This window comes from Hylobates moloch, unplaced genomic scaffold, assembly GCF_009828535.3.
Source record: "Hylobates moloch isolate HMO894 unplaced genomic scaffold, HMol_V3 SCAFFOLD_1, whole genome shotgun sequence".
Classification (NCBI taxonomy): Eukaryota; Metazoa; Chordata; class Mammalia; order Primates; family Hylobatidae; genus Hylobates; species Hylobates moloch.
In genome coordinates this window covers 95,932,228-95,956,966 of record NW_026652276.1, presented here as the reverse complement: position 1 = coordinate 95,956,966, position 24,739 = coordinate 95,932,228, and the positions used below count along the sequence as shown (strand labels likewise).

General features: G+C 56.3%; 2 protein-coding genes across 5 annotated transcripts in view; both read left to right on the top strand.

Moving 5' to 3' along the window:
* The first annotated feature begins 3,819 nt into the window (after nt 1-3,819).
* Nucleotides 3,820-8,132, top strand: LINC02983 (long intergenic non-protein coding RNA 2983). Its single transcript, XM_032755827.2, is given in 3 exon segments — nt 3,820-4,122; nt 4,153-5,647; nt 5,650-8,132. Coding segments are annotated over 2 exon segments (663 nt in total). The 5' UTR covers nt 3,820-4,122; nt 4,153-5,199; the 3' UTR covers nt 5,865-8,132.
* A 1,481-nt stretch (nt 8,133-9,613) lies between these two features.
* TNRC18 (trinucleotide repeat containing 18) overlaps nt 9,614-24,739 on the top strand; it is a 118,763-nt gene continuing 103,637 nt past the window's right edge. For 3 of the 4 annotated variants that reach the window (XM_058442418.1, XM_058442422.1, XM_058442416.1), the window contains exon 1: nt 12,095-12,390. In XM_058442418.1, coding sequence (XP_058298401.1) covers nt 12,204-12,390 — 187 coding nt within the window. In that variant the 5' untranslated portion in view covers nt 12,095-12,203. Of the gene's footprint in view, nt 9,994-12,094; nt 12,391-24,739 lie in introns of those variants that run through there. The other variant, XM_058442427.1, reaches the window with a different exon arrangement.

Sequence of the window (24,739 nt, the reverse complement as noted above, 5' to 3'; positions counted from 1 at the left end):
CACCCCTCAGCTAAGTGTGATCCTGTGGGCTGTGGGCACCAGGGACATGGGAGTCTGTGCATGCCCCATGGTGACCTCACATGGAGGTGGACAACTCGTGAACTCTAAGTGGCTCAGGCTGGCCAGACACCACAAGGAGGTCAGCGGCCGGGGAGCAGCGCCCGGGCTGTGTTGACAATGTGAAGAGGAGAATACGTTTTTCTGTGTTGCATCAAGCCATTGAGATGTAAGGGATGTTTGTCACTGCAGCATAACCTGGCCTATTCTGACTGATACACCAGCTTCCCCAGAACAACAGCAGATCTGGCACCCTGGCGATAGCTGGCTGGAACTGCCAGGAGCTACAAGGGTCAATGGTTCCCACTTGACCCTTGTAGGCTCTTAGATTTGGGATGGTGTCTGAGTCTCTTTGAGCTGCTATAGTGAGGTGTCACTAACTGGTGGTTTAAACAACAGAAATTTATTCACTTACCATTCTAGAGGCTTGAAGTCCAAGATCAAGCCTCTAGTCCAAGGTGGCAGGTGTTGGCAGGGCTTGAGGGGTCTGTCCCAGGCCTCTCTGGTGTGTCCACCCCCCTCTACATCTTTCTACTTTGTCTTCCCTCCATAGCTGTTTGACTCCAAATATCCTCCTTTTATTGGTGATAGGATCTTGCTCTATTGCCCAGGCTGAAGTGCAGTGGCATGATCACAGCTCACTGCAGCCTCGACCTCCTGGGCTCAAGCCATCTTCCCACCTCAGCCTCCTAAGTTGCTGGGACTACAGGCATGTGCCACCATGCCTGGCTAATTGAAAAAAAAAAAATTTGTAGAGGCAGGGTCTTACCCAGGCTGGTCTTGAACTCCTGGGCTTAAGCGATCCTCTTGCCTCAGCCTCCCAAAGTGCCGGGATTACAGGCATGTGCCATTGCACCCAGCCCAAATGTCCTCTTTTTATAAGGACATCATAAGGAATTAGGGCCCACTGGACTCCAGTGTGACCTGATCTTAATTACATCTGCAATGACTGTCACTCCAAATAAGGTCACATTTCAAGGTATTGGGGGTTAGGAATCAAATACATGAATTTGGGGGGGACTTTCTTCAATCTACAACAGACGAGGATCTGTGGGAATGGGGCCAGGTGAGGAAGGCAGGGGCAGGGGCAGGTGGGGGACAACCGGAACCCTCCAGCAGATGGAACCAAGTGAGCAGGTCTTTCTGGCAGGAGCGGCTCTAGAAGATTCTTGTTTTGTTTTTTTGGAATGGAGTCTTGCTCTGTTGCCCAGGCTGTAGTGCAATGGCATGATCTCGCCTCACTGCAGCCTCCGCCTCTCGAGTTCAAGCAATTCTCTTGCCTCAGCCTCCTGAGTAGCTGGGACTACAGGCACTGCCACCAAGCCCGGCTAATTCTTGTATTTTTAGTAGAGACGTGGGTTTCACCATGTTGGCCAGGCTGGTCTCGAACTCCCGAACTCAGGTGATCCGCCTGCCTCGGCCTCCCAAAATGCTGGGATTACAGGCGTGAGCCACCACGCCTGGCTTAGAAGTTTCTTTAGAGAGTCTCCATGGCCACAGAAGCTGGGTGTTTGAGTGCCTGTGTGTGTGTGCGCGTGTGTGTGTGTATGATAGGATTCCTACCTCCTGCTCCTCTCTGGGGTGAAGGCAGACCAATACCTGAAGAGAGAGTGGAGGGCAGCCGGGAGGGGGCCTGTCAGGCTTGATCTTTGTGGGTTTGTTTTTGACTTGACGCTGGCTCTAGAAATGGATTGACATTGGGGTGGGTGTGGGATGGAGGCTGATAGGAGAGGGAAGCTTTCAAAGCTGTAGCCATGGGAAATGTTTTTATTTTCTGCTTGAAAGAAAATGCCAAAGGGTGACTGTGTGTGTGTGTGTGTGTGTGTGTGTGCGCGCGCGCGCGTGAGAGAGAGACACAGAGGGAGAGAGAGAGATAGAGAAAACCAGGATGCCTTTTTGTATGAGAGGCTTCTAGATTGGGAAATGAAGCTCGGCTGGGCGTGGTGGCTCACACCTGTGAGTGGCTCCCAGTACTTTGAGAGGCTGAGAAGGGAGGGCTGCTTGAAGCCAGGAGTTCAAGACCAGCCTGCACATCACGAGACACCGCCCCCCCCGCCATCTCTATAAAATATTAAAAAAAAAAAAAAAAAAGCTAGCCTGGCGTGGTGGCATGCATCTGTAGGCCCAGCTACTTGGGAGGCTGAAGCGGGAGGATTTTTTTGAGCCCGAGAGGCTGAGGCTGCAGCGAGCTGCGGTTGCGCCGCTGCACTCCAGCCTGGACGACAGAACGAGTCCGTCTCAAAAAGAAAAAAAGAAGAGACCCCAACAGAGGCCAACCTTGGTGGTTTGGGCCTGTAATCCCAGCACTTTGGGAGGCTGAGGTGGGAGGATTGGTTGAGGCCAGGAGTTCAAGACCAGCCTGGGCAACATAGTGAGACCCTGTCTCTCCAGCACCTCAACTTTCTCATCAAAAAAAAGATGAGCCCAAGGGAGAGGGGATATGGATTCCCCAGGTTTGTCCTAAACCTGAGTCTGCGCTAGGTTCTGCGGAATCACACAGGAGTTCCTGATCTCCAAGGTGACCCCTCGGTTACCCTGACCCCGCCACCCCACCCTGCCCCAGGCCAAACCAGGGTCTCCTACTACTCCTCTGACCTTCACTGCCCTCCTCCTTCCTCATGCCAGGCTAGGGAAGGAGACAGCCCCTACCAAGTGGCAGGGAGGACTGATGGTTATAACGCACAGTACAAGGGTGGCGGAGTGTGTCGCGTGTCATGGGAGTGGCCTTTGCCTCTACCTTCTCCAAGCAAGTCTCAGCCAGGCTGGGGCTCCCGGAGGCACAGGGCCTCCACACTGGGGTCCCCAGCAAGCTGCCTGGTTTAGTTCAGGGTACCTGCTACTTCCTGGCTGCATGGGCTTGTCACATCTTTCTGCACCTCAACTTTCTCATCTGTTAAATGGGTATGCCGGTACCCAAATCATAGGGTCGTCAAAGCCCGCCTGAAGCAGGGCTCAGAGCACACCATAAGGAGTTCAGACGGGAAAAGAGGAAACTGGGAAGGCTCTGCCTGGGAAGGGGGTGGGACAGCCTGGATTTGGGACGCATGGCGTGTGCTGGGGAGGCGGGGCTGGGAGAGGTGGGGCGTGCAGAGGTGCCTCTGAGGGACAGGCTGGCCGTGGAATTTGCTGCAGAACTCTTGGCGTGCACAGGCCTGCCCGGGAGGGGTTCAGAGGCCTAAACAAAGCTGGGAGCCGGCAGGGAGGGGGTGGGGGAAGGAACCTCTAAGAGAAGGGACAGTCTTCTCCTGGGGCACCCACTCCCCACCTAGGTGCAGCGCCTCTCCCCAAACACACGTGCTGCCAAGCCCTACATCAGTCACCCTGGCACTGATACCCATAAATCCCATTAGTCACACCGCCACAAACACATCCAGTCCCAGGCAGACAAAGACCCGGGGCCCCAAAGCGGCCGTGTCTGTCTGTCCCCAGTGGTGCTTTCCCCATGCCTAGAACTGTGCGGACACCGCAGGCGCTCCATGCAATTGTTGAACCGACAGCAAGCAGCCCTCCTCGCAATCACAAACGCCTCCTGACCGCGCACTACAGGCCCCCGGATAACCACAGTCGCCCCTTTCCCCCATTCTGAGCCTCTCCCATCTCATCTGGGTACACACGTACTGCTGTAATCACCCACGAATGCCCTTGGCCGTTCCCTCTTCCGCGTCTCTCTGGAGGGGGTAGGGCTGACACTGCGCCTTCCTCCCCAAAGCCTGTGCTCGGACGGGTCAGGCAGAAAAACCATCCCCCAAGGTCACCAGAGCTCTTCAGCAGGCGCCCCCGGGAGCTGATTTATTGGCGGTTTATTTGGAGAAACGCTATCGCTCTTAGATTCCGGAGGGGGGAAAAAACACGCTCGCGGTGGACTTTAACCTTGGGCTGAAACCACAGCGCTTTGTTTTCAGAGGTGCTTCCTGGGGCGCCGCGGCAGGGCTGGGGCCTAGCGGGGGAAGCTCGGCCGGAATGTGGCCCAGCAGCCTCTCCACTCCCAGGCTGCGCTTCTGCCTGCCCGGGCAAGCGCTCAAATTCCTCTGTGCCCGGCCGGAAGCCCTCGGTCCCTCCAAAAGTGTTTCTAGAAATTCTAGGAAGGAGCCGAAGCTCCTTGGGTGAGGGCATCCTTGGAGAGAGGTTTCCAAACCCTCCCATCCCAAGCCCCCGGCATGTGCCACCCGCCGTTCGCAGCCGTGTCACTGGCATGGTGAGGTTTTCGGGAGGCACCCATGAAGGGCTGAATGCTCCGGTTTCCGCGCACCTTAAGTCTGGAGCAAAACCCCGCTGGAGGTGGTTGGCTCCGATCGCGCCCATGGTTTGCTTGGCTGATGTGAGACACCAGCGCGAAGGCCTGTTCCCGCCCCTCTGGCAGAGACAAACTAAGCGTTATTATTGCAAATGCACCCTCTCTGGATCTCCTCCCCACGACTGTTCGTGTGTCAAAACCGCCGCTTCCACCAGGCAGCCACAAGGGCGAGACCCATTCCCGCTTTCCCCATGGCTGTGCCAAAGCTCGCAGCCAACGAGGGCTCCAAGCCGGGACCCTGGTTGGAGAAAATCCTAGGGCATCCAGCGGCACGGAGGGTGGGAACCAGATGAGCCCCCGCCTCCGCGCACGGTGCCCACAGTCACACCCCGCCTTGGTCCACCTGTGCTAAAAAAAAAAAAAAAAAAAGGCCCTTCATGCGGCCGCAGAGGGCTCTGAGGAGGCACGAGATGAAGGCAGGGTCCGCGGAGAGGTGGCAAGCTGAATTCTGAGAAGCCGCTCTGACCCTGACCCTGGCGTCGCCCCTCCGTGGTGCAGGTGGCACCGGAGTTGGACTCAAGCGGAGAGCCGCACGCCCATCCCAGTCTCACCGAGCCTTCCTAGGAGGAAATGCCAGGCCCGGGCGCCCCTACCCCAAGGCGGTGATCCTGTGAAGCTCGGGCCACCTCAGGGTCCAGCGCCCTCAGAGATGGATGGTGTTGGCACCGAGGGACGAGGCCGTTCCCTCTCTTTGGTGAACGGAGAAGCTCCTGGAGTGGTTCCCTGGGCAGTCTCGGGGTCCCCAGGCCGTGATGGGGTGAGCAGGGTGCGCGGCGTGGCCCGGGACACGAGACCGACCCGGAGCACCCCGGCGTGAGCGGCGGGAAGGAGGGCCCGCCGGGAGATTTATGGCCGCAGCCGGCCCCCTGCGCACCGAGCGCGTCTCGGTCCTTTCCCAGCCAAACAGTGGAGTGGAGGACCCGACCCCGGCTGGAGGAAGAGGCCAGGGCCGGAGGCGGGGCCGAGAGGAGCTGGAATCCATCGGGGCTGGGCCTGGCGCATCAGTCCCAATTCTGCCCGCCTTGCGCCCTGGTCTCGGTGGGGTGTGGGGCGCTGGCGCCGCGTCCCTGGTCTTCCAGGCAGGTCCGGGCAGCTCCTGGCTGGGTTGGCCGGACCACGACTTGGCGCTGTATCACGGCCGGGCCTGTCGCAGCGAGGGGACGGCGAACGTGGCTTTCCCGGGCACAGCCTCTCCGGGTTTTAGCCGCGCCCGCCAGACACGGGACCTGCGGAAACCGGCGCTTAAGACACCCAGCCACACGGCCTCTGAGCCGGCAGCAGAAGCTGGCAATCCCTCAGGGGGTGCCCTTCACCGAGATGCCAGTGGAGAGTGGGAGCTTCGGTCCCCACCTGGAAAGGCGGTTGGCGCGACGGGTGGAGTGACTCGGGTGGCCGCGCCAAGGGAAGGATACTGGCTTTTTCTTCCCCCGCTGGGGGAGGGATAAGGGGAGAACGTGTCCAAGCGGCCAGAAACACCAGAATTTGGGAAGAACCGGGTTCAACGCCGAATTGAGAGGCCGTGTGATCGCAGGAGCTGCACCAGCCCGGTGTAGGGGGCCGAGCCTGCGCCAACAAAAGCGCGACAGGGGTGACGGCCAGGCTCAAGGTTGGCCTGTCCTTTGGTTTTAAAACAAAGAGGGAGAATTTTGTCAGTTGGGAGGCGTCCAGGGAGCGGAGGCCGGAGCCAGCGGCCTAGGAACATAGGAAAGGCCTCGGCTCCGGTGGCCCAGGCTGGCCGCGGAGAAGCACGCTGGGCCGGGCCTCGGCTAGCCAGGGCAGATTCTCCCCCAACTGCAGCTTGGGGCAACAAGGAAGACCACCCCCCCAGCCGATTTTCTACCCAGTCAGTAAAACACACACACACACACACACACACACACACACACACACACACACACACGCACTTTCACTCAGTTGCGTCCACAGTTTTTGGCCACCTATCCCGCTGGGTAAACAAAAGTATGAGGGGGTGGGGAGGGGATGGAATGGGGGTGGGGCGCGGAAGATGGCGGCTGGACCTGATGTCCTATGGCCTGTGCCCTATGGCCACGGCGCCCAGTCTTGGTTTTTACATTTCAATGTGGCCCGCCAGACTGAGGAGGGCGTTTCCCTGGACCCTGAAGCCTAGTTAGGGATGTCCTAGAGGCTCCCCTTTACGAATGGGGGCACCCGGGCTGCACCCACTACTACTTCGCTTGGGATCGGTCCTCCGCCCCAAGATGGCTCCCAGTCGCTGTTTACTCAGCGACTGCAGGGACACCAGGGCGCGGGGCCGAGGAGCGGGCGAAGATCAGGGAGCGTACAGATTAGCCCGGGCAGGCGGCCTCTCCGCGTGGCCCGCCCGCGCCCCCAAGCACGCGGCAGCCCTGGAAAACCGCGTGGGCAGGATCCGTCCTGGCCGCCCCGCCTGGTGGCCAGGAACTGGGAGCCACCGCCACCACCGCGTCCCCAGGCCCTGCGCCCCCGGCCGGACTCCGGTGGCTGCAGGACCGCGCAAATATGGAGTGGGTGCCAGGGACAGGTATAGAAGGGCCGGTGCGAGGGGGCTGGGCGCAGAGGGGAGGGGACCTCCTCTGCCCCGAATCGCGAGCCCTAATGAAATACCGGCTGGGTTCGTCACACCGCCGAGGCGCACACTTGAAAAATGCAAACGCCATTGGCAAATCCAGGAAAAACAGGCAGAATTTTTATTAGCAACTAAATGATTTATGGCACACGTACCCCGCCGTCACAATTACGGCGTCTCGGAGCATCCAGGGGGTGAAAACATTAAACATTTATAAAAATAGGCCTTTGTTTTTTTCTACTCCGCAAGCCTTTTGTTTTCCCCACCCCAACTCTCTCAAGATATACGTATTTTTTCCTTGAGCTATATTAAAATAAAGAAAAACATTCCCCAAATCCAGGGCGGGGTAATGCGGTGGGGAATTAGAATCTGGGCTTGGAATATTGGTGGGTAAATAGGGTGGAGAGGAAGCGATGGGGCCTCGGGCGTGGGAGGGCTTAACTAGGAACACACAAGACCTCTGCGTAAGGCTCAAGGGCGCTCTGCGCCCCCACACACGGCCCCCTTCCCCCGCCTGGGCTTCCAGCAGCCCCGCGCAGCTCGACTGCGCTTATTCGATTCCTGCAGTCCCCTCCTCCCCTAAGGCACACGGACACAATACCTCCTTTCTCTAACCCCCCTCTCCTCTCCGTCTTTGCTCCTGGCCGTCCCGGGGATGCACCGGGCGCCTCCTGCCGCCCCGAATGCCGAGGCCGCCACTGAGACCCGCACGCTCAGCTCCAAACGCGGACACCGTGGCTTGTTCCCCTCGGCTCCAGCTATTTTCGTTCCTTTCTTTCCTTCTCACTCCTCCCTCCTCCCCAGCGGAGCTACAGCTTCCAAAAGAGGGCAGCCTAGAAACCAACGCAGGAAGCTCCAGGAAGGGCAACTTGAAACTGCCCTCAAGAGGCTGAACTTTTTTCCTCAAATTTATCCTGGAATTAAATTAGACACCCCCCAGTTCGTTCTCGAAGCCTCCCCCCACCTTTTTTTTTCTAAAAGTGGAGGAAAGAAAATAGAACGAATGGGCACTAACTCGCTCATTTTTCCCCCCTCCCGAAAAGTTGCCTTAAAAATTGATTTAAAAAAAACAGAACGGGCAATGCGAAAACGCTGAGTCCGCAGCGCGGGGCGAAAAGAGCGGGCTTCTCTTGTTTTAATTAAAATCTTATCACTGCAGTTGCTCTTCGAGGCAGGATTGGAAGGATTTCTGCCCCTCCAAGCTTTCTTTCCAGGGTACGTAATGCCTAGCCGGGCTCGGGGGGCTGCAGAAAGAGGGTGCGGGGGCCTCCAGGACAGTCCTGCTGGCGTGGTCCGCACTCCCTGCGCCCCCGGTTAGGTAGATCGGCCGCGGGCAGCTCACGGCTACTCAACCCAGAAAGGACTTTGCTGAAAGCGCAAAATAAAAGTACAAAGTCTGGGGGATTGGGGCTCCCTTCCCCCTACGGCCACCGTGGCTAGCCAAGCACTTTTTGGGCTTGGCGGCTACTTCCTCTGAGCTCAACAGATTTTTTATTCCCAGTCTCGTCCTCCCTGGAGGGGGCGCGGCGGATGGAAGGCGAGAGAGGCCCCCAGCCAAGGAGTTTTTAATATTACACTTTAATAGGTTTCAGAAGGCTCCGTGGAGAAATGCTAATAGGCTGAAATGTCAGAATCGAGAAGGATTCAGTTCGCGCTCAGCCGATCTAATCCTTTTTTCTGCTCTGATTTTTTGTTGGGGGGGGAAGGAGAGGGGAGCGCCCACGCTAAGAGGGGCTTTGGGGAGGGGCGCGCTGTGCGAAGCGTCGCAGCCCGGGCCTGGGCCGAGCGGGGGGCGCGCACCGCTCCGCGTTTCTATAGGAACCCCTTTTAGAAGATTAGAGACTCACCCGCTGCCTGCCGCCACGGCCTCTCCAAAATATTAATCAGTAACCATCTGACACCGCGTTTCAGGGAGGGACCCACAGGCCAGTGCTAGGAAAACGGCCTTCTCGCCTGCCCATCCCACCCGACCGCGCTGCTGGGGGAGAGAGAATGAATCGCTGCTTTGTTTTAAAAGGAAGAAAAAAAAAAAAAAAAAACAAGGGAAAAAGCAGCCCTTGTCTGTTTCGGCGTCTCCACCGCGCGTACTAGAAGCGCACCCCAGGGGAGGCCGGGGGCCGGGGCCCGGGGCGCGGGGTGCAGCCAGCCGGGCCCCAGGCCCTCTCCGGCTCGCTTGGCTTGTCACCTCCTCCTGCGAGCAGGAAGCTGACAGGCGGCCCATTAAACCGCGCCTTGCAAAGCCCTGGATTGCGGCGACAACCATCTTCCTCTATTTTGATCACTCAGCCCAGACGCTGGGGGAGGGGAGAAGGAAAAAGGAGGAGAAGGAGAAAGGAGGGAGGGGGGGTCCGAGCTGCTGGAGGGGGAGGGCTGCCTAGAAACGGCCCGGAAAAATTCTCACCACCAGTTTTGATCATTCAGCCCCGCCGAGGGGAGCCTGGAAACTGCTGGAGCCCCTAGGTCCGTAATTGGTTTTATAGGAATGGCGGTGGGCCAAAGTGTTTACATGCGCGTGATTGGCGGCGCGCGCGGCCAATGCGCGGCGGCCGGGGGCCGGGCGGGGGGGGGGCGGGCGCCCGGGAACAATGCGTGTTTCTTTGCCGGAGAGGGCTCCCCTCCCCCAACCCTCTCCAACAACCCCCCCCTCCCGCTGCCTTTTTTTTTTTTTTTTTTTTTTTTTTTAGATCCAGCGAGAGGAACTTGAAAGGGGGGTTGTGTAATGTACCTTTTCCAATCCCGGGCTGTATATGGAGATTTGGGATTCTTTAAACCGGCGCTACCTGGATTTTATTAAAAAGCGGGGAGCTCGGCGGGAGGAAAGCTGGCTTTTCCGGGGGCTGCGGGAGCCGGGCCGCGGGAGGGCGGAGGAGTTGGCGCGCCGAGCGCTCGGCCCAGGGAGCGGTTTTCTACCAAAAAAAGGAAAGGCGGGCAAAAAGTGTGAGGCGGCTGCGGGTGGCGGAGGGGAGCGGCGGCCGCGGGATGGCGGGCAGCACGGGCGCCTAGCTGCGCCGCGAGCCGGGGCCGCCGACGGAGTCGTTGTCGCCGGAGCCTGGAGCCGTGAACCCAGCCGCGCCAGGTACGCCGCCGGTCAGACTGCCGGCCCCCGGCCGGGCGCGATGGTCTCCAAACTTCTCCAGCTCGCCCCCCAACCACGCCTGCCCCTCGGGGTGCGCGAGGGGGATCCCCGCTACTGTCTGGCTCCGGATTACAGAATCGGGGACCAGGGCCGGCGGGGAGGGGGCGCCCTGGGAGGGGTGGGGGTGGGCTGCTGCGCCCCGGGCGCCCACGCGAGCCCCCAGCCCCGCTCCGGCCCGCCTGGTCCGGCCGAGGGGCGGCGGTTCCTCTCTCGGTTCCCAGCAGGCGGCGGGGGAGCCAGGGACGCCGAGACGTTTTCGATTATAGGCTGTTTTTAATTAAAAGCCGGAATTCAGCCATTTTAACTCCATTTAAGAGGGGGAGAAAAGTAAGGAGAACGCAGCGGAGCCCGCAGATGGTCGAGGCAGTTTCTTTGCCAGTGTGAGGGTGTTCCAGGGGGCTTCACCCCGACTTCCCCAAACTGGGGCGCCTGGGCACACTACAAGGCGCTGGCTTTTAAAGAAAGCTACCCAAAGAATCTCTTACAAAAAAAAAAAAAATCACGGGAAGCTCATCGTCTCCTTAAGACATGTATCCTCGGATGTGGCGATCTTAGATTTTTCCAAAGTAAACGCGGATCTGGTAACCAGAGCCTGATGGGAGAGAGTGAGGGAGGGTGGGAGGAGGTGTTTGTAACCAAAACCGGGTTAAAATAGGCACCCTTACCAAACTTGGGGAGGGAGGCTGGGGAGGAAGGCCGGCGGGTTTGGCTAGGGGTTTTGCAGCCGTGGGGGTCTCCTGCTCGGGGGGCTGGGCGCGGAGTGCAGGGCGCCGGGCGGGCACCCGGGAGCCGGTGGCTTTGGCGTGATCGGCTTCTCTAAGAGCGCCCAGGCCTCCCGGAATCAGGAATGTGAGCTGCTGCAGATAGACAGAGATCGAGGGAAGGGTGGGCTCCAAGACCCCCTCCCATCCCCACGAGAATCGGCAAACGACAAATCTTTTAAACAAACAGCTTTAAACTGGAACTACAGGGGGATTTACCCAACGGTGGGGGAGGCGCCCCTTGGCCGGCCCGCGCTGCAAAGGTTTTCTTTGTAGGTTATTTTGGGGGGTGGGTGTGGGGGGGAGCTAGAGTAGGAGCGAGACCCTTGATCCCTTTCCTTCCCCTCTTGACATCCCCCAAATCCCCCACGTCAGGCCACGTCCTCGGGCTGCAGGATCTCAGGCCAGGGCGTTGGAAAATGAAACCAAAGCTTGTTTTGTAGGATTCTTTCCAGTCCTTAGGCGAGAATGCCACGTCTCGGGTCCTCGGACTCGAGCTCTGGGACTCACAGTGCCCCCGGGGGGAGAAAGGGGGGTACAACGAGCCTCTTTAAAAATAATAAACCCGCTTTGGACCCTCCCTCTTCCCACCCCCAGAAAAACACCATTCCGTCGGCGGTTCAAGGCGAGCTCAGGAAAAACCAAACTCGGAAAAGGGAGGCGAGGTCTCCAAAAGGTTAAATATTAAACTTTGTGGATCAGATAGTGCCAGAGTGTTTTGGGAGACACTTCGGACCGCTGTGGCAAGGCTTCACGGTTTTAAACCCCGGAGCATTTGACGCCCAGAAATAAAATACACTTAGGAGGTTTGTATTTACGCTGTCTGGGCGCAGCCGATGAGCCCTCCCCGGTTTCAGGAGGACCCGGCAGCCGCCGAGGCAGAGTCCGGGCTGGGGCGCAGCGCGCCACCGCCGCCGGTCACTTTTCCGAGCCAGGTCCCAGTAGCCTGAAGCCGCTGGCGGAAGGAGTTTGGATTTCACTTTTCAGTGAAAAGGGACTACTCCCGATTTCATTTCTGGCCACTTGGTCGGCACCCCCCGATCCTGAAGGGCGAGGCGACTTTCTGAAACTTGTTACTTTATTTTTTTTTCCCTTTTTTCTTTCCCCCTTTCTGTTTCTTCCGCGGCCTGCCTCCTCCCCGCCAAGACGCCGTGTGCGCCGCCTCGCGCAGCTCCGCCTGGCCGCCCGGAGGGGCTCCACCGCTGGCCGCCTGTGCGCCCCGGGCCGCGGGCCCGCCGCCGAGCGCAAGCCCCGCTGGCCGCCGCCATGCACGCCGCGGAGCCCCCGCCACCCGAGGACTCTGGGACTACGCCGAGGCCGAACTTTTAGGTCCCACTGAGCTAGGCCTGCGGGCCGGGTGGGGGGCTGACCGCGGCACTCCCGCGGAGGATGGATGGCCGAGACTTCGGGCCTCAGCGGTCCGTGCACGGTCCCCCGCCGCCGCTGCTGTCCGGCTTGGCCATGGACAGCCACCGCGTGGGCGCGGCCACTGCCGGACGCTTGCCCGCCTCGGGCTTGCCCGGCCCGCTGCCGCCCGGGAAGTACATGGCCGGTCTGAATCTCCATCCGCACCCGGGTAAGTGCCCCGCGCCGTGCTCGTCCCCTCTTGTCTTCCCAGGGAGATCCACTCGGCCGGGTCCTCCTGTGCACTCGCGGCCGGGGCTCGGCGACTGTCCATCGGTCGGCCACGGGGGTGCGGGCGGACTCAGCTCCCAGGGCTGGGAAACTCCTGGCCCCGGAGCCAAGGCCAGTCCGGCGGCCCCGGCGGTGGAGAGGGGCGCGCAGCTCGGCTGCCTTTTCTGTAGCGTACTCGGCCCCTGTAAGCCGAAAGCGGATGCCGTAGCCCGAGCCACCGGGGGCGATTCCAATCCCCGGGGCCCCGGCGGCACGAGTCTGGGCTGGAGTTTTCAAAATCTGGGCGAGAAAAGAACAAACCGGCCCCCGCACCCCGCGAGACACCCGCTCCCCGAACTCGAATCTTTTTCTTGGCAAACGCTCCTTTTGGCGCCCGTGGGCCCTCCTGGGTTCTGTTCCCAGCTCCACCACCCGCGCCGAGCCGGGTCCCCGGCAGTTACCGAGCGCCGGGGGATGCGGGAGTACGGTGATCTCAGCCTTGGGACCCTGGCCTCGGGGCGGGCGGGATGCCCCTTTCTTCCCCGGGAGAACGGCGGCCCTGGGAACCTGCACCCCGGTAGGAGGGCGGCGACCCCGGCCCTCGGGGACCCCTTGTTCTCCGGCGCGAAAGAGGGTGCGGAGGCGCGGCAGGGACACCGAAACCGGGCCACCGCGGTCCCGAACCTAGGGCGAAAGAAGAGAGCGGGTCGGGCAGGGCCCAGGCGGCGGAGGGGAAAACCCTGGGTCTCACATCGAGCTGCGGGAGGAGGTGGCCGAGAAGGTCCCGCGGCCTCCGCCATTTCCCGAGAGGGGCTGCCCAGGCGCGGTGGAGACGGTACCCGGGCGGGCGCTGCGCCGGAGCGGGAGACTCTCGCTCGTCAGTCGGAGGCCGCTGCAGCCAGCGGGGCGGGAAGGAGAGTCGGGGACCTCCAGACCTGCCCGGTGGCCGCCCCAGGACACCCGGTCCCTCCTCCCCGGGCTGCCCTTGGCTTTTGTGCTTGGCGTCCCAAGTCTCGACTTAAAAAAAAAAACAAATCCATCTCCTCTTCGAATTGCAGTTTCGGGTTTTTGTGATTTCCAGAGTAGCCCTCGATGCTCCCCTCTTCTTTGGGGTCTTGCAGGAGCTGCTACCTCGGCCTTGCCCCGCCCGCTCGGCGGAGCTCACCGATTTTGCTCTCTCTTTGATTTTTCTCCTGGAACTTTTCAGGAACTGGAGTCCCGGGGGCTCGGTGGGACAAAGGGCCTTTGTGAGGCGCCGGGCGGGGGAGGGGCGCGCGCCCGGGGGCCGGGAGCTCGGAGATCCCCGCCAGCCGGGGCGCGAGAACCAGGTCTTGGCCCCTGGACCTGCTTGTGTCCCTCCGGAACTAGGGGCGCATTCCGCCCGGGGTCTGCGACCGGGGCAAGGGTTTGTTCCCGAGTGGCGTGTTGTGGCGAGGGAGGGGCGCGGGGAACCCCCGAGGAAGAACTTGGGGGGCGGCCCTGGGGTACAGAGACCATCTGAGCTGTCCCCTTTTGCGCTCCCCACAAGTCCACCGTGATGTGTGTGTGTGCATGCGTGTGTCTTTCGGGTCATTTAGTCCAGCCCGGAGTGGTGGCAGGGGGGACCCCCCAAGCCTGGGAATCGGTGCCCGGGTCTCTCTGGCTGGCTGGGCCTGCGCTTGGCTTTTTCGAGGCTGGGAAGGGGCGTCGCGCACTCTCCCCCTGCGATCTGGCTCCGGCCTGGCAAGGCAAAGTGCCCTAATGCAAAGCGGTGAAAACAGCTACTACTCATGCATGCGTGCACCGTGCCAGGGCCGCGCCTAATCTGACGCAGCAGACGGCCTAATGCCCATTTGCTGGATGGTGAGGCTGAGGTGGAGGGAAGGCCAAGCCACCAGCCTCGGAAGCTCAGCGGGAGGTAGCCTCGGAGCCCTGCCTCTGCGCACCTTCTGCGCTCGCTGGGAGCTGCCTGACCTCTGCACGCCGAGGCTGAGGTCGGGGAGGAAACAGCAGGAGGACTGCTGCCGCCCCCTGAACCCCGTGCTCACCAGGGAGGGAAAGGTGGGGGCCAGTGCTGCTTCTGGCTGCCCCCCTCCCCCACTTCGAGTGGCCGCACGCAGACCTCGGACCCCAGGCCAACGCCCAGAGCCAAGCCCGTGCTAATCCCATTAGCCACGAGGTGGGAGCAGCTCCCATTCACTCTGCTTGGGGCTGGGCCGGATTACACATTCCTCAGCCCAGCACACCCTCCCCCTCCCGGGTTTTCTTTGTGGGGTGCAGGTGCTAAATTTTCCCTTCTGACGCACCTCCCTCTCTTCCTTGGCTGTCGGCGCCTTAGGTCTTGCCAGCGTTATCAGTCTCATCTTTATTTGTTTATTTTTGTACCGGGAAGTCCTGAGTGGTTGAGCCACTTGCTTGGGGTCACACAGCTAGGGAGAGGCACATTACGGTTGGGCTCTGCCGACGTGGATGAGCCTTGCCAGGGCTTATAAAGCCCCTCCTAGGCCAAGGGAGGTTCCCTGGAGAGAGCTCAGAGCTGGAGGGGCCCTCGGAGAAAGATCCCCAGGGAGGAATCCCATCCAAGCTGGTATTGACAGCCATCTGCTGTGGAAGGTCCTCTGGAAAAGCTGGTTTCTGCCTTATGGGTCAAGATGGAGGGGTTTGGCCTCTTTCTCTGCAGAAGAGGAGGTGAATTTAAGAATGAATGGGGTTTGGGATAAGGAAAGGGTGGTTTTTAAGTTTCCTATTACCTTGAGCCTTGCTACATTGTGAACAAAATATTCACAGCCTGATCTGGGAGACAGGCATGTAACTGACAAGCACCTGGGGCTTGGCTCTGTGCTCTGGGCTTGGGAGGCCTGGACTCAGTTGTCCTCACAGGCTGCAATTAAAGAGCTATTAGTAGGATTTTGTACTTGGATGTTTATTCTCCCTGCCCCCACACCCTAGGCTGGCCCTGGGAGGGTACATAAATAGAGGGTGGGACCCAGGGATCTGGGTGGGGAGGCCCTGCACTCTGGCTTGGCCAGCCGTCAACGGGGCCGTGGGCCTTCTCCAGGGTCTGATCAGATCCATCTCTGGAATCCAGTCTGTCAGTCTACTGGGATTGATTTAGAAAGATTAATCAGTGAAGACCGCTGGCAGAGTGATGGAGAGATAAGGACGATTTGCAAGGGGCTTCCTTCTCTGGTTAGAGGTGACAAGGGAGGCCCTGGGAGAGTTCTGGAATCTAGAAGGGCCACTTGGTGGGGAGGGGGCTGTCTCTCTTGGTTCTTCAGCTCCCAGCCCCAGCGCTTTCCTTCTTTCCTCACTTGCTCATTTACTCAGCAAATAATTTCCAAGTGCTTCCTGCGTGCCAGGCACCGCTCGGGTCCCAGGAATGCGGCAGTGAACCCAACAGACAGAAATCTCTGCCCTCATTGGAGCTCATGTTCTTCTGGGGATTCAGGGAGTGAACACACAAATCTGAGAAGGAAATGTTTTTTGTTTGTTTGTTTGTTTTCTTTTTGAGATAGGATCTTTCTCTGTCACCCAGGCTGGAATGCAATAGCGTGATCTCAGCTCACTGCAACCTCCACCTCCCAGGCTCAGTCCATCCTCCTACCTCAGCCTCCTGAGTAGCTAGAGCTATAGGCATGTGTCACCATGCCCTGCTAACGTTTTGTATTTTTTAGTAGAGGTAGGGTCTTGCTATGTTGTCCCGGCTGGTGTTGAACTCCTGGGCTCAAGTAATCCTCCTGCCTTGGCCTCCCAAAGTGCTGGGATTTCAGGTGTGTACCACTGCACCCAGCTGATTTTGTTACTTAAAATTTTTTTTTTTTTTTTTTTTTTTAGAGACAGGGTTTTACTCTGTCACCCAGGCTGGAGTGTAGTGGTGCAATTATAGCTCATTGCAGCCTCAAACTCCTGGCCTCCTCCTGCCTTGGCCTCCCAAAGTGCTGGGATTTTAGGTGTGCACCACTGCACCCAGCTGATTTTGTTACTTAAAGATTTTTTTTTTTTAAGAGACAGGGGGCCGGGCGCGGTGGCTCACGCTTGTAATCCCAGCACTTTGGGAGGCCGAGGCGGGCGGATCATGAGGTCAGGAGATCGAGACCATGGTGAAACCCTGTCGCTACTAAAAATACAAAAAATTAGCCGGGCGTGGTGGCGGGCGCCTGTAGTCCCAGCTACTCGGAGAGGCTGAGGCAGGAGAATGGCATGAACCCGGGAGGTGGAGCTTGCAGTGAGCCGAGATCGCGCCACTGCACTCCAGCCTGGGTGACAGAGCGAGACTCCGTCTCAAAAAAAAAAAAAAAAAAAAAAAAAGAGACAGGGTTTTACTCTGTCACCCAGGATGGAGTGCAGTGTTGCGATTGTAGCTCATTGCAGCCTCAAACTCCTGGGCTCCTCCTGCCTTGGCCTCTTGAGTAGCTAGGACTACAGATAAACTTACCACCATGCCTGGCTAATTTTAAAATTTCCTGTAGAGACAGGGTCTTGCTATATTGTCCAGCTGGTCTCTAACTCCTGGGCTCAAGAGATCCTCCTGCCTCAGCCTCCTGAGTAGCTGGGATTACAGGTGTGTGCCACGACACCCCGCTAATTTTTTTATTTTTAGGAGAGACGGGGTTTTACCATGTTGGCCAGGCTGGTCTTAAACTCCTGGCCTCTAGTGATCCGCCTGCCTTGGCCTCCCAAAGTGCTGGAAGTACAGGCATGAGCCACCATGCCTGGCCTAATTTTAAAATTTTCTGTAGAGACAGGGTGTCCCTATGTTGTCCAGCTGGTCTCAAACTCCTGGGCTCAAGAGATCATCCTGCCTCAGCCTCCTGAGTAGCGAGGACTACATTCCAGCGCCACTGTGCTTGGTTAAGCAAATTATTATTATTATTATTATTATTTATTTATTTATTTTGAGACAGTCTCGCTTTGTCGCCCAGGCTGGAGTGCAGTGGCGCGATCTCGGCTCACTGCAAGCTCTGCCTCCTCGGTTCACGCCATTCTCCTGCCTCAGCCTCCCGAGTAGCTGGGCCTACAGGCACCCGCCACCACGTCCGGCTAATTTTTTTGTACTTTTAGTACAGACAGGGTTTCACCGTGTTAACCAGGATGGTCTCGATCTCCTGACCTGGTGATCCACCCGCCTCGGCCTCCCAAAGTGCTGGGATTACAGGCTGGAGCCACCGCGCTCGGCTGATTTTTTTTTTTTTTTGAGAGGAAGTCTCACTCTGTCACCCAGGCTGGAGTGCAGTGGCGTGATCTTGGCTCACTGCAACCTCCGCCTCCCGGGTTCACGCCATTCTCCTGCCTCAGCCTCTCCGAGTAGCTGGGACTACAGGCGCCCGCCACCACGCCCGGCTAATTTTTTGTATTTTTGGTAGAGACAGGGTTTCACCGTGGTCTCGATCTCCTGACCTCATGATCCGCCCGCCTCGGCCTCCCAAAGTGCTGGGATTACAAGCGTGAGCCACCGCGCCCGGCTGTTTTTGTATTTTTAATAGAGACGGGGTTTCGCCATGTTGGCCAGGCTGGTCTCGAACTCCTGACCTCAGGTGATCCACCCACCTAGGCCTCCCAAAGTGCTGGGATTACAGGCGTGAGCCACCACGCCCAGCTTAACTTCAACCTATTTTTAAGTGAAAATTTCCCAACAGTGAAAGTTGCCAACTTTCCCTGGACAACCAGCTGGAGATAGCTGGATACCAACTTCTCATATTGTTTTGTAATCTGATGTTTAAAAATGTAACACTAGGCCGGGCGCGGTGGCTCACGCTTGTAATCCCAGCACTTTGGGAGGCCGAGGCGGGCGGATCACGAGGTCAGGAGATCGAGACCACGGTGAAACCCCGTCTCTACTAAAAAATACAAAAAAAAAAAAAAAAATTAGCCGGGCGTGGTGGCGGGCGCCTGTAGTCCCAGCTACTCGGAGAGGCTGAGGCAGGAGAATGGCGTGAACCCGGGAGCCGGAGCTTGCAGTGAGCCGAGATTGCGCCACTGCACTCCAGCCTGGGTGACAGAGCGAGACTCCGTCTCAAAAAAAAAAAAATGTAACACTACACCGTGGAGTCTTATGCAGGCTGGGCACGGTGGCTCATGCCTGTGATCCTAGCACTTTGGGAGGCCTAGGCAGGCTGATCACCTGAGGTCAGGAGTTCGAGACCAGCCTGGCCAACATGGCGAAACCCCATCTCTACTGAAAATATAAAAAAAAATTGGCTTGGTGTGGTGGTGGGTGCCTGTAATCTCAGCTACTCGGGGAGGCTGAAGCAGGAGAATCACTTGAACCTGGGAGGCGGAGGTTGCAGTGAGCCAAGATCACGCCACTGCACTCCAGCCTGGGTGACAGAGACAGACTCCATCTCAAAAAAAAAAAAAAAAAAGGGGACACAGACTACGCAGAAAACAAAATGGTAAAGGTCTGGTCTGGTCTGAGAGGTGAGGGGCTGTATCAGCACAGCCCACCCCCAGCCGACTGATCCAGAGGGGGGTGACCTTTTTCCTGCATGCAAAGGGCAGAAAAGTGTGGTGAAGGTGGACGGAACACAAAAGTCAGAGCCTGGTGTATCTGAGCTGGCAGAATGGCTGGAGCTGGTGGGAGGGGATGTGGGGGAGGTGGGATCCTTCAGGTCCCTGAAGGCCAGTCATGAGGTCTTGGAATTTTAAACTGAGGAATGAGGAGGCAATGGAGGGTTTTAAGTGGAGGGAGTAACTGAAATTGAGGGACATTTCACAGAACTGTCTGGACTCTTACAAAAATGTCAATGGCATGCAAGGCAGAGGAAGGCGGAGAACTGTTCCTGATTAAAAGAGACTGGAAAAATGCTACTGCTAAAGGCAATGTATGGCTCTTGTTTGGATCTTGGGATCAGGGAAGAAATTGCTCCAAAGAAGCATTGGGACAATTGACAAAACTGGAATATGGACTGTAGATTAGCTGATAGTATCAGATCACTGTTAGGTTTTATGAAGTGGATTCTGTAAGAGAATATCCTTGTTCTTAGGAAATAAGAATACTGAAATGTGGGCCGGGCGCGGTGGCTCACGCTTGTAATCCCAGCACTTTGGGAGGCCGAGGCGGGCGGATCACGAGGTCAGGAGATCGAGACCACGGTGAAACCCCGTCTCTACTAAAAATACAAAAAAAAAATTAGCCGGGCGTGGTGGCGGGCGCCTGTAGTCCCAGCTACACGGAGAGGCTGAGGCAGGAGAATGGCGTGAACCCGGGAGGCGGAGCTTGCAGTGAGCCGAGATTGCGCCACTGCACTCCAGCCTGGGCGACAGAGCGAGACTCCGTCTCAAAAAAAAAAAAAAAAAAGAATACTGAAATGTGGGCCGGGTGCAGTGGCTCACGCTTGTAATCCCAGCACTTTGGGAGGCTGAGGCGGGTGGATCATGAGGTCAGGAGATCGAGACCATCCTGGATAACACGGTGAAACCCCGTCTCTACTAAAAATACAAAAAAATAGCCGGGCGTGGTGGCGGGCGCCTGTAGTCCCAGCTACTCTGAGGCAGGAGAATGGCGTGAACCCAGGAGGCGGAGTTTGCAGTGAGCTGAGATCGCGCCACTGCACTCCAGCCTGGGCGACAGAGTGAGACTCCGTCTCAGAAAAAAATACTGAAATGTTTACAGGCAAGGGACATAGAGTCTACCACTTGTACTCGGAATGGTTCAGGAAAAGAAAAAATAATCTATTTTATATATATATATGGGAGATGATGGTACATCAAGTATTATATCAAAAAAGACAGCGAGGCTGGGCACGGGGTTCATGCCTGTAATCCCAGCGCTTTGGGAGGCTGAGGTGGGCGGATCACCCGAGGTCAGGAGTTTGAGACCAGCCTAGCCAACGTGGCGAAACCCCATCTCTACTAAAAATTAAAAAAATAGCTGGGTGTGGTGGAGGGCACCTGTAATCCCAGCTACTTGGGAGGCTGAGGCAGGAGAATCGCTTGAACCTGGGAGGTTGCAGTGAGCTGAGATCGTGCCACTGCACTGCAGCCTGGGAGACAGAATGAGACTCCATCTCAAAAAAAAAAAAAAAAAAAAAAAGACAGCAGTTTACAGTTGTTGGATCTGGTGAAGGTCATAGGACAATTCATTGTACTATTTCAAACTTTTCTCTGAATTGGAAATGATTTCAAAATAAGCATTTAAAAAAAAACTAGGGGCTGGGCATGGTGGCTCATGCCTGTGTAATCCCACCACTTTGGGAGGCCTAGGCGGGTGGATCGCTTGAGGCCAGGAGTTAGGAGAGAAGTCTGGGCAACAGAGCAAGACCTTGTCTTTACAAAATGTTTAAAAAATTAGTTAGGCATGGTGGCGAATGCCTGTAAGTCCCAGCTACTTGGCAGTCTTTGATGGGAGGATTGCTTGAGCCCCAGAGATCGAGGCTGCAGTGAGTTGTGATTGCACCACTGCACTCACAGTGGTCTGGGCAACAGAGTGAGACCCTGTTTCAAAACATAAAAGAAACGAGGCTGGGTTGCTAGCCAGAGACAGTCTGGTAGACGAGGAGAGAAGCAGGAGGTAATTAGGAGGTGTTGGTTACTAGGGAGGGAGGCTGGAGGTGGCCAGGGTTATGTGCCTTTTGGAGGTTGGGCAGGTAAGATGGATGGGGAGAGGAGGGAAGGAGGGAGGAGAACTCAATGGCTTGGGTCCGAGCCACTTGTGGAGGGATGGGGAGGGGCAGATTTGAGGAGAGGCTGGGGACTGGGCATTCTTATTTTGGATGTGGCTGGTGGGGGCTGCTCTTGGCACCCCGGCATGAACCAGTCTGTGGTCTGGCCCGATTCCTCCCACCCTCTCATGTACTGTAGCCTTGTCCTCCAGCCAGACCCTTGCCCCGGCTTTTCAGACATCCCAGCCCAGCTTTTTAGGGGACGGGCTGGAGCTGTTCTCAGCACAGGTCTCGGGCCTCCCCAGGGCCTGCTGGGAGCCCTGGTCAGTGGTCAGTCAGGGCCAGGGTCCTTACCACATCTGCTGCCCACAGAGGCCTGGCATGTGACTTGGGAGTCTAGGCCACTAGGTGGGAGCCACTCAAGTGTCACCTCTCCCAGGCCACCAGTGTACTCAGCATTGCATGTGAGGTTTCTTCAAGGGATAAGGAAAGTGGTGGACCCTCAGCCTGGGGGGAAACCCTGACTTCCCACATCCTCACCAACCATTTGACACGTTTCTGAGCATTTTGGGGGTCCCTGGAAGCTCCTTGTAATCCCCAGATAGAACATTGCTCCATCTAGAGGCAGGATGGCCTCCAAGCTGCGGTGTGGATGTTGCTCCTCCAGTTAAAGGGCATGTAATGACTTTCTAAACCTCAATTTTTTCATCTATAAAATGGGTTCATTAGAGTGAATGAGTTCATTTGGTGGTTGTGAGATTTGTTTTTATTTTTTTATTTTTATTTTATTTTTTTGAGACAGTGTCTCGTTCCGTCTCCCAGGCTGGAGTGCAGTGGCGTGATCTCAGCCCACTGCAACCTCCACCTCCTGGGTTCAAGCGATTCTCCTGCCTCAGCCTCCCAAGTAGCTGAGATTACAGATGCCTGCCACCACTCCCGGCTAAATTTTGTATTTTTAGTAGAGATGGGGTTTAACCATGTTGGCCAGACTGGTCTCAAACTGGTGACTTCAGGTGATCCACCCACCTCGGCCTCCCAAAGTGCTGGGATTACAGGCGTGAGCCACCATGCCCAGCTGAAAATTCATTTTCTGGAATTATTGTCTTTTTTTTTTTTTCCATTTGGAATTTCCTAGAATATCTGGCTTCCAGTTTCTCTCTCTCTTTTTTGTTAAGACACTGGGTCTTGCTCTGTTGCCCAGGCTGGAGTGTGGTGGCATTCTTGTGGCTCACTGCAGCCTCAACTCCTGGGCTCAAATGAGCCTCCCACTTCAGTGCCTCCTAAGTAGCTAGGACTACAGGTGCGTTCCACCACACCTGGCTAACTGTTAAATTTTTTGTAGAGATGGGGTCTCTCGCTGTGTTGCCCAGGCTGGTCTTGAACTCCTGAGCTCAAATAATCCTCTTGCCTGGGCTTCCCTAAGTGCTGAGATTATAGGTGTGAGTTACCATGCCCAGCCAGCCTTCTGGTCCCTTGATGCATTTTTTCATTTGTCATATCTATTGGATGAGCTGCTTTGTTTTCTTGGAGATTTCCTTCCTGGAATTTTCCATCTTCCTTCTCTAGTCTGGTTGGCCCGGTTCTTGGGTGTGCTGTAGAGCCATTGTTCTTCCTTTGCCTCTTTCCTGTGTGTCTGATTCCTTTGCCTTCTTGTTTCCTGTTTTACTCCCTCCTTTCTGTAGAGCACATCCTGCGGTGGCTTTCTGTGAAAGGGTATGAGGAAAGCAATGTTTTTGGGGCCTAGTATGCCTGAAAAATGCTTTTGTTCTACCTTCACACTTGAGTGCTATTTGGGAAATACTTTCCCTCTAGGAATTTTTTTTTTTTTTTTTTTTTTTTTGACAGAGTCTTGCTCTGTCACCCAGGCTGGAGGGCAATGGTGTGATCTCGGCTCACTGCAACCTCTGCCTCCCAGGTTCAAGCAATTCTCCTGCCTCAGCCTCCTGAGTAGCTGGGATTACAGGTGTGAGTCACCACACCCAGCCTTCCCTCTAGGATTTTGAAAGAATTGCAACATCACCTTCCATGTTCCACTGTTACTTTTTAGGAATATGGTGCCATTTTGATTCCTGATCTTTGTGTATGAACCTTTCCCCACCCCCCCTTCCTTTTCTTTTCTTTTTTTTTTTTTTGAGATGGAGTCTCACTCTGTAGCCCAAGCTGGAGTGCAGTGGCATGATCTCAGCTCATTGCAACCTCTGCCTCCTGGGTTCAAGCGATTCTCCTGCCTCAGCCTCCCCAAGTAGCAAGTAGCTGGGATTAACAGGCATGTGCCACCACGCCCAGCTAATTCTGTATTTTTTAAAATGGAGACAGGGTTTCACCGTGTTGGCCAGGCTGGTCTCAAACTCCTGACCTCAAGTGATCCACCTGCCTCAGCCTCCCAAAGTGCTGGGATTACAGGTGTGAGCCACCATGCCCAGCCTTCTCCTTTCTTTCCTCTCTCTTCTCTTCTCTTCCCCCCTCTTTTTTTTTTGAGATGGAGTCTCACTCTGTTGCCCAGACTGGATTGCAGTGGCGAGATCTCAGTTCACTGCAACCTCGGCCTCCCGGGTTCAAGCGATTCTCCTGCCTCAGCTTTCCAAGTAGCTGGGATTATAGGCTTATGCCAGCATGCCCGACTAATTTTTGTATTTTTAGTAGAGATGGGGTTTTACCATGTTGGCCAGGCTGGTTTCGAACTTCTGGCCTCAGGTGATTGACCCACCTCGGTCTCCCAGAGTGCTGAGATTACAGGCGTGAGCCACTCCGCCTGGCCACAGTTACTGTTATTCTTCATCACTGTTCTGAAATTTCACATTGATGTGTTTTGTTATGGGGTCTTTTTGCATTTACTGTCTTGGGTGCTGCATAGACCATAACAAACTGGAAACTCAAGTCTTTCAGTCTGAAATTTTTTGTATTATTTTTATTTTTTAATTTCCTTCCCAGTATGTTTGCTATTCTCTCTAGTATTCCTATTAGTTAGATATCCTGGGTCTCCTGGGCTAATCATTGAATTTTTTCATTTTTTTTTCTTTTTTTTCTTGAGACAGAGTCTTGCTCTGTTGCCCAGGGTGGAGGGCAGTGGCATGTTCTTGGCTCATTGCAACCTCTGCCTCTTGGGTTCAAATGATTCTCATTCCTCAGCCTCCCAAGTAGCTGGGATTTCAGGCGTGTGCCACCGTGCCTGGCTAATTTTTGCATTTTTAGTAGAGATGGGGTTTCGCCATGTTGGCCAGGCTGGTCTCAAACTCCTGGCCTCAAGTGATCCGCCCGCTTCAGTCTCCCAAAGTGCTGGGATTACAGGTGTGAGCCACTGTGCCTGATCTGATCATTGAATGTTTAAAAAAAATTTTTTTTTTTTTTTTGAGACGTAGTCTTGCTCTGTCGCCCAGGCTGGAGTGCAGTGGTGCGATCTTGGCTCACTGCAAGCTCTACCTCCCGGGTTCACGCCATTCTCCTGCCTCAGCCTCCCGAGTAGCTGGGACTACAGGCACCGGCCACCACGCCCGGCTACTTTTTTGTATTTTTTTTTTTTTTTTAGTAGAGACGGGGTTTCACTATGTTAGCCACGATGGTCTCGATCTCCTGACCTTGTGATCCACCCGCCCCAGCCTCCCAAAGTGCTGGGATTATAGGCGTGAGCCACTGTGCCTGTCCTTCTTTTGTATTTTCTATATCTTGCAGTTTCTTCTTTCTAGGTGATTTTCTTAATATTTTCTTAACGGTATCTTCTAACCTTTCGATTTA